Genomic DNA, 9,487 nt, shown 5'->3' with positions numbered 1-9,487 from the left:
ACACTTCTTTTGATGCAGCCCAGGATATGGTTGGCCGCCTGGGCTGCGAGCACACATTGCCGGGTCATGTTGAGCTTCTCATCAGCCAACACCCTCAAGTCCTTCTCAGCAGGGCTGCTCTCAACCCATTCTCCGCCCAGCCTGTATCCATGTTTGGGATGTACAGGACCTTGCACTTGGCCTTGCTGAACTTCATGAGGTTCACACAGGCCCACCTCTCCAGCCTGTCAAGGTCCCTCTGGATGGCATCCCTTCCCTCTAGAGTATCAACCACACCACTCAGCTTGGTGTCATCCGCAAACTTGCTGAGGGTGCACTGTCCAAGTCCTCAAAGACGTTAAATACTACTGGTCCCAATACGGACCCCTGAAGGACACCGCTCATCACTGGTCTCCACCTGGACATCGAGCCATTGACCGCAACTCTCCGAGTGCGACATCCAGCCCATTCCTTATCCACCGAGTGGTCCACCCATCAAATCCATGTCTCTCCATTTTAGAGACAAGGATGTCATGCGGGACAGTATCAAATGCTTATCCACCAACGCTGTAACCCCATCACAGGCGGCCACCAAATTTGTCAGGCACGATTTGCCCTTCATGAAGCCATGTTGGCTGTCGCCAATCACTTCTGTTTTCCATGTGCCTCAGCATAGTTTCCGGGAGGATCTGCTCCATGATCTTGCTGGGCACAGAGGTGAGACTGACCACCCTGTAGTTCCCCAAGTCTTCCTTTTTTCCCCTTTTCAAAAATGGGGGTTATGTTTCCCCTTTTCCAGTCACTGGGAACTTCCCCAGTCTGCCATGGCTTTTCAAATATGATGGCCAGTGGCTTAGCAACTTCATCTGCTTCATCTGTAGATTAAGAATTCTACCAGGGCATGATTGCTGCAGCCCAGGCTACCTCCAGTCTTGACCTCTCCGATAGCGAGCAACAGATCCAGCAGCGCCTCTCCCCTGCTCAGGCTCTCCATCACCTGTACTAGGAAGTTGTCCTCCACGCACTCCAGTAGTTTCCTGGACTGCTTGCAGTTCGCCGTGCTGCTTTTCCAGCACATGTTCGGGTGGCTGAAGTCCCCTATCAGGGCCTGCATTTCTCATTTCTTTCATAGAACCCTTTTAACAAACTCCTTCTGCTATTTTTTAAAGGAGAGTTTGTAAATAAACATGAAAAAAATGAAACCTGACAGTTTGGTAACGTAAAGAGCAGTTACGCATATTTCAAAACAGTTTTGTTTGGGATCTTGACTTGTAAATGTGATCAACATTCAGATCAAGATTCTGAAGTTAGAGTTAAGTCCCTCTTCTTGCAAGTATTATGCCAATCAGTAACTCCACTGAACAAAAAGGGGAGCATTATAGTCTGATTTTGCAGTCGTTTCCATTTAGAGCTTACGTAAATGTATCTCCCAGCCTGTTTTGATACCAATGGCTGCTTTGCAATAAATCGGATACTCCGGACTCAACAGGCTCTAGACACTGCTCAGACTATGAAAAGCATGTCCATCACATCCATCAACAGCAGTATGTCAAAGAACAACCAGCAGGCTGAGGCTGGTTCAGTGTCTGAAATTGCACCCCAGCTTACTTTCAGGTGTCTACACTGCAGACAAACTTCCCGAAACCTAGACGCTGTGCTAAGTATTTTTTCTAGCCTTCATGGAAAGAAAAATCTAATCCAGTCTAAATGTAATATGCATCCAGTTACAAAAACCATTATATAATTCGGGCATACACCTGCAATCTTCTTTTAAGGAGGGCAAGGGGAAGGTTCCTGCTATGCACCGCTTGTGTGACCACCATTTCAGACAAAACAGTTTCACTGACATGACAAACAAGAGAGCTGTGAAACAGTATTCTTCCCAAGGTCATTTACTCCAGTTATTTTCCTCAATTCTCTGGATAAGCCATAGTAGAACTGTCCTTGTTTGGAAAACATTAAAGAAGTCTCCTTCTTTCAACATGCAGTTGTTGTTTTTCCCTGGTTTTGTATTAAAGGCTCTTCATCGTTACAGCTAAGGAATTTTATGAGCGGAGAGACAACAGGATGGAAGGGAGCAGGGGGAGTAGGTGAACAGACCTAGTTAGTGAAATTTAGCTCCCTGTCGATGCAGGACTGTTACCTTCAGCAAAGGTATCGAGTTATTTCCCATTTTAGCATTAAACGCCCTCTACAGAATGCCACTCACTGTCACAAATGGAGTATTATTCCACAGCCTCTTCTATTTTATTGTCACAAAACATTATCCTCGCACTCGGGTTTTCTCCCCATTAGCCCTAACTGCGCTAAGCGAAACGCTATTGGGTGCACTAATTTCCCATTCTGTGGTGCATCAGATATTGTGGCTCAACCAGCTTATCCCACCGGTTATTCTTTTAGTCTCTTTTACCGACATGTCATATTTCATACAATGTAATACTCAATATACTGGGGTCGTTCACACCAAAAAAATACACAAAGTAAACGTCTTAACCAAATGCTAACAAAAAGACAAATTCAGAATTAAAGATTAAATTTGCAAGAATCCACAGACCTTACAGAAAGAAATTTGGTCACAATTTTGTCACGTGTTCCAACTCTGCGTGCCATTCATAAGCAAAGATGCTGCACAGGCCTATCGCTAGCTACGCACGAGGTCAGCACCTCAGACCAACTGCTGATTGTTCAGACGTGGCACCCTGCCACGTACCTACTCAAAACGTTCTTATTGAGGAGGATACATTACCTGGGCTTCTCTGCTTGCAGATTTGAGCAGTCAGATCTTGTACGTACTCTGGGAATTGTTTAAAGCAGTCCCCGTAGGACACTACTTTTATTCCGTGCAGCAGCATATCTGCCTGGAGCTTAAAAAAGTGGTCTTCATTTTCTTTAAGCACCAACATATAATGTTCTAAATCCACTTTATTCTTTACAGTATAAAGAAAAAGAGCTTGGAATATCTGATCACGCAGAGTCTCTCCGCAGCCCAAAAACAAGAAAGACTTGGTTCGATACAAATTTTGAAGAACCTCCTGTTAAGAAATATAAACACACAAGCGCTACACTTACTTCAGCAGTCAAAAGGCCAAGGTAAGAACTTTAAAAATATGTCAGACTTAAAAGGAGAAGCAGAGCAGACATCACTATTAAACTGAATTAAGCGTATGTTTTAGGATCCAGGCAAACTGACATTTCATAAGCACTGTTTCTACAAAAAAAAAATTATATTCAAAGTTACCATACAAAATTAAGTGCACATGTAAATATTTCCAGTAAGGGAATTTTAAATTGAAAGAATTACGATAACAGAATATTAGGCTCCCATTTGGTCAAGAGTATTAATTTTCCTTATTTACAGATTGACCTAATGTTTGACTTCTTAAAATACCTAAGATAGAACATTAAGTCCAGGATCCAGAGCTGGTAACAGCTTAAGCCCCTAAAAAAAAGAATCCAAGCAATCAGATGGTGACGGATCCTTGTTCTGGTGTCTAGTATTTTGGGGCTAATGTTCCTTCATGAGATAAATACAAAGAACTCTAAAACTACGACATACAGCTGAGGGTTTTGATTGTGATTTACAAAGCAGCAGTATACAAGAGCATACATTGCCCTAGCAACACAGCTGGCTTTCTGAATAATACTGCCATTTTTCTGGGCCCCAATTATTTTATCTATATAATCTACAAAACCCTAGCCTTAGGTAATGTGTATGCAGTGGTTACAATAGAATAGTTTGGCAAAACGTAGTGAAAATTCTAAAGATCACACGAACCATGACTTCAGGATCTTGAGTAACATCTTTATATCCCGAGGGATCTAGCACCATTCCACAGGGATCTGTATATAAGCCGTGAATATGAAGAACTCCATATTTTATATGACCTCTTGCCCACTGAAGAACCTAAAGCAAATCATGCAAGTTACATTCTTTTGTTATGCTATAATATACTACAGTAACCGAGATTCTGCAAAAATATACAGCTGTCCTAACTTATAAACCCACTTAAAGCAGAAATAACTTCTTTTGCACTTTTTTGCAGCAAGAGACAATTTTAATTACTGATTACATAGCTTACTTTAAATTATAATAAAGGGGTGATTGCTGATACTGAAGATATCTCTGGCTTTTTGGTCTAAACAAGCATTCAACCAAGAAGCAAGTTCCAGCAACGCGGACAGAAAAGACACGAACAGCAAATTAACTACCAGCTAGATGAAATCATATTTGTGATTGTAACAATTACTTCACGTAAGTTAAATAAGTTTGTGGGTTTTTTCCAGGGAGTGGGTGGGCATTGGTTAATAAGTGCGCCACTGAAATTCTCTTTGGTAACTGTTACCAGATTATTCAGAATAAAAAGACACGTAAAATAAATGTCTGTGCATGTGCTGTTAGCTTATAGACATGCTTTACCAATTAAGAAGTTTTAGCCTTGACACTCTTTAAACAGGAAAACATCTTTCAATGAAGCTTACGAGCTGCCTTCTCTTCTAATAAGTCTAAAAACTTTACTGCTTTCATCATACCTTATCCTTATCTTTCAAGTCTAAAGATTCCATAGGTTTACCCTGTTGCTGACCAAATATTTCAAGTAAATTATCATAGTTTGTAGTCAGAACCATTGTGCCTCTCTCCATGAGTCTCAGGATTGATTGCAGAACAACAGGATTCTGAATGTGTTGTTCTAAATTATCAAACACCTCCATTAAGCAATCCTGGAAGAAGTTGGGCTTCGTATCCCCAGTACGCTGAAGAAAGAAAAAGACGAACGCTTCATAAGGACCACGTGCACCATTATAATTGCCTCCACATCATTTGTCTACTTAATGCCAAAGCATTTCTTTAAAATTAGAGGGCTTACATAGTATACAAAGCATAAAGGGCTGAATGTACAAAACCATCAAAAACAATCTCAAATTATTCAGGTGCTCTTGCCTCTACTTAATGTAGCTCGAAATAATAGTCTGGCTTTCTCAAGAAAGCTTGTAATGCAGGTACAGTAAAACAAAACTATTTTGCTACAGTTAAACCCTCACTCGTCACTCCTAAACAAACACGAAGGTACGCTTTCCTCAAAGCGTAGGCTGCATTTGCCCAGAGTATCTGCCGAGACTGATAGGAACGTGTAACAATTCTATGAAATATACAGGCTTCCTATTCAATAAATTGTATCACACACAGAACAAATGTCTTTTTATAAGCCAAATACGGCTACTGGCCTAACTACACGGAAACCTCACCTTTCTCATACTGCTTTGAAAACCGGTTAGTATACTGAAATGATCATTCCCTGGATTCAGAGTCTGGGATGTACTATTAAAGGGTTTGGGGGCTTTTTTCTGGTTTCTTTTTTTTTTTTTGCTTCCTGGTTGAGAAAAATGTATTAATTGTTAAATCTGCCTAACCATACATGCAGACTCCTCCCAAAAGAGAGAGGTTGTTATTACACTTTGCCTCTAGAGAAGCTCACGACGTGTTGCAAAACACTCAACACATCCTACAACTTAGCAGTATGTATGTCACCCTAATTATTTCAACTGGAAGACCTGGCAAACCTCTTAACACAGCCTGAAAGCCTCTGGAACCCAAGACGAACGTCTGAGAAACTGGGCACGTATGCACTGTCTTCAGTGAAGTGCGAGCTGCAGCAGTGATTACATCTGTGTGATCTCAGGCTATCAGTAGGGTCAAGGTCTACCTGTACTTTCAGGGTATCTCTAGTTTTACCCAGCAGAGCTATAAATTCCTCTTTCAGTTCCAAGAAACATTATGGCAAATATTTAATAGTCAGGAGTCTTGCTTGCATTAATCACGACGAAAGCTTGCTTACACTAAAAACCAAGGATTTTTTAGCCTCTCCAAAACGTACAGTGTACTATATGATTACCATCAAACTTTCACTTTTTACCAGAAAAATTTCAAGTTTTAGAAAGCTGAAAAGAATTTTTGTTGATAACAAAATAAAAGTAGGTAAGAATTTTAGAAATCAATCAAAGTTATAAACATACTCACTGGTGACATTTTCCTGATGAGATCATGTGCAACCACAAGCAGGTCTCTATCTTTGATTACTTTTTTACGAAATTCAGCAACATCTCCCGGATGAAGCACCTCCAGCTGTTCAGCTGCTTCAATTACAGCCTCAATGCAGCTTCTCCAGGAGCACAGCGCTGGGATTCCTGGTGCTACCGCAGCACTTACCCCAGTTCCAATTACAAGAAGAAGGTCCCGAGGCTGCTTTCTTATTAGACTTTTTAAGAATTTTCTTTAAAACAGAAAACAAAAATCTTCGTTTTTTACAGTGCATTTTCTAACTTTTCTGAAGATCTCACAACTGACTCGAGAAGTCCCTATGAACTATTAACGCTTGTGCAAAATACTAACCAACCAAAAGGAACGGAGTTCTCCATTTCTACGCGGAAGAATGGTATTGGCAGCAGTTCACAGCCTTCCCCAAACCGACAATGTACTTTAGGTCTTTTGGTCATTTTAGACAAGTAAGTGTACATAATTAATTAAAGCCAAAAAATGGCAACAACTTCAAATCACTAATGTCTTTGAGATCCAAATTGACAATTACCAATTTTCAGTCCACTGGGCTAGCCAAACACCATTTCAAATGAAATTTTGAAAAAAGCAGTCAAAGGACCGTCCAATGATTTACTTAACACGTGTCTGGCAGAAAGTAAGTAGAACTATTTCAAAGGGACGAGTCACAATATTTCAAAGAAACAAACTTTTGTTTTTCTGGGAAAAAGCAGTATCTCTTATTCTCATTTATTCTCACTTTAGGATACAGGAACATAAGAACAGTCATGCTTGTTCAGATCAAGGGTTCATCTAGCCCACTATTCTGATGTTACTAACCACAGACGACTCTCAAAGGCGTATTTGGTTCTACATCAGTATTCACTGCGCAAGCCAGCACAAGAAACTGTCGAGAAAGTCTGGCTTTCATGATTACTTTGCAAAGAAGTGAAAATGCATTTAAACCATACAGTGAAATCACCGTATACAAACAAGGATTTCAGTAATACAGAACCTTAGAATTCCCTTGACTTTCAAAACTACCTTTACAGATTTTTAATTCCTGTTAATCTGGTAATATGGATGTTTAACACCTCTTATTTCACAATCATCTGAAACTATCTAGCTAAAACTATAATGTTTAACTTGAAATGGCCTCAGGCAAAGCAATTAATAAACATGTGGATAAGGTTGCTAGCTAATGCCTACAAAGAATATATTGCTGATAATCCCCATGCCTTCCTGCTACATTCAGCACAAATTGTTTCCTCTCAGCAAGTATATTATTTATTCCTCACGAACAGCTTAACTGAGTATGAAGCCCTCGGTCAGTGGAGAAACTAGTTTCTGGGATCGTTTCAAGTTTTCAAGCATGACGTTCTTGCATCCAGTTTTCAGTAATGTATTTCCACTGTGTTTTCAGATTTTCATTAAGAGAAAGTTTGGTATAATCTCTGCAACACAAGTTACCTGGATTTCTGCTCACTTCTAACTGTTGATCGTTCTGATGAATCCATCTCTGAGCCCTAAGTGAAACAAAAAGTAAAATAATTCCTAACGCTTCTACCTTAAAAAAGACCAAAATTAAAACCAGATGTATTACTGTTGGCATTTTCTATTTACTCTTATCAAGTATTTTAAAATCAAGACTGTATGTCACATCCCAGTTAAGCAACGCACTGACAGAAACAAAGCTGACAAAGTATGAGCGTGTAAACTACCACAGCTCCACTTAAGCGCAGTCGATGGACATTTTGAAGCTAACGAAGATACGACTATTCATGCAGCTGAAAAATACTTGTGTCTAAATTCAAGGTAAAGTTTATCATACCCACTTAAATGTTAATTCAAGTAAATTAATGCATTTCTTGCATTAATTTATTTTCATAATAATCAGTTGATTCAACCAAGTTTGTGGAAACCGGACTTCTGCAACACATAATGATCATGAGAGGCCCTCCGCTAGCCATCTGGCTACTCTACCAGACCATATAACGTGAAAGATTTTTTTCTCAGCTAGTATTTTAAATAAAAACTTATTTTTGTTTCTTCTATATTGTCTTGTGTCTAAAGCATAAGAAGGACTGCATCTTGGCAGGAGAATTTGGCTACAATATCGTCACTTAGAAATCCCCAAGTTTCATTACATTAATTCTTGGCTTTGTTTTTGTAAGGATGTATTTTTTGTTTGGCTTTGAAACACATCTTAGTTTGTGGTTGTGGAGGTTGCAGGCTGCAGACCCTAATCCCTCAAATACGCGTTCTGCCAGACCCTATGGCTCATAAGGCTACTTGCCAGCTCTCAGGTTCACGTGCTGGAAGCTGATTTGGAAGCAAGAGGCCCAAGTTTGGAGATCATTTGACCGAAAAAAAAAAAAAACCCCAAAGAAAAGAATAAACCCCAAAAACCCCCACCCTATGATAGGGGGACATCAGCATTTCTGAGGAAATCGCACAGATCTCTTCTGTGAATGCACCCAGGATGTCTTTTCAAGTGGAAAAAACTTTTCTTGTTGTAGTATTTATTTTCTCCATGCTCCCTTCCTTCACTGACAGTATCCTACAAAGATGTTACACTACCATCTGAAAAACGTTAGCACATTCAAAATTCAGAACAATAACCTACCTAGAGCAAAACACTTCAAAATCTAGAGAACAAGATTCCTTTATATATGGAAGAGTTATGAGTTCACAATGCAAAAACAACACATGAAGGAAGTGCATGTTATTCTGAAAAAGACTGCATTATTTCATAACCCCATCCAGTGAAGTATTTGGGAAAGAATCCCCAAGAAAGCTTTAATAATTACATTAGTAACTTACCAAAATTAATAAAGTAAGCATCTCACCACAGGATGCTGTCAGTACCAACATTTTAGACCTCATTGTTTCCTTTTACCCCTTAAAGTTGCTTCCTGGAAGCAGAAGCTGTGCAAATAAGTGGCAGCAATTATCACCAACCCGTAACAGCTAAACAGCTGCAAAGGATAGAGTCCAAATTTCTCCCATGCCTTTGAGTACCGAGTAATCGTGACTAGTCTTGAACATTCTCTTATTAGATGTAATAAACACTTCTTCAGTGAGCACGCCTAGGAGAACAGAGGACCTGGGCACCAGCATTCAACGCTGGTGTACTTTCAAAAAGACACGTTGGACTAACCAAAGGCGTGCACAGTTGCTTTTCAACACCCTTTCCTCATGGCAGCCTGGAAACCGGACCCCACTACAATCCAGATATACCCGAAAGCGCTGAATGGGAGCCGGGTCGTTACTCCAAACGCGAGGAGGGTTCATCAGAACAAATTCTAATTTCGTATTTTCTTCCTGTTCAAGAAAGTAAGTTTTATTTAAGGATCCGTGCATGGAATGAGCGCTCTATTCACTGACTGAAACTTCAGGTCAACGGTTTAACTGGACCAAACGATTTTTCCGGGCAGTTCAATATACGAAAGCAGCCTAAAATGCTCAACACGAAGG

The 9,487-nt window shown here is 40.1% G+C and overlaps 1 protein-coding gene across 1 annotated transcript in view; it reads right to left on the bottom strand.

Annotated features, from left to right (window-relative positions):
• FAM118A (family with sequence similarity 118, member A) overlaps positions 1-9,243 on the bottom strand; it is a 13,275-nt gene extending 4,032 nt beyond the window's left edge. Inside the window, exons 1-6 of the mRNA XM_009323638.1 lie at positions 9,171-9,243; positions 7,481-7,536; positions 5,996-6,248; positions 4,510-4,731; positions 3,755-3,883; positions 2,726-3,011 (exon numbers count right to left, since the gene is read on the bottom strand). Of these exons, the coding sequence (XP_009321913.1) occupies positions 2,726-3,011; positions 3,755-3,883; positions 4,510-4,731; positions 5,996-6,248; positions 7,481-7,527 (937 nt within the window). The 5' untranslated portion in view covers positions 7,528-7,536; positions 9,171-9,243. The remainder of the gene's footprint in view (positions 1-2,725; positions 3,012-3,754; positions 3,884-4,509; positions 4,732-5,995; positions 6,249-7,480; positions 7,537-9,170) is intronic.
• Between the last annotated feature and the right edge of the window lie 244 nt (positions 9,244-9,487).

The sequence above is a fragment of the Pygoscelis adeliae genome, unplaced genomic scaffold (genome assembly GCF_000699105.1).
Source record: "Pygoscelis adeliae isolate BGI_AS28 unplaced genomic scaffold, ASM69910v1 Scaffold215, whole genome shotgun sequence".
NCBI lineage: Eukaryota > Metazoa > Chordata > Aves > Sphenisciformes > Spheniscidae > Pygoscelis > Pygoscelis adeliae.
Note: the sequence above shows the minus strand (reverse complement) of the source record. Positions and strands in the feature narration are given on the sequence as shown.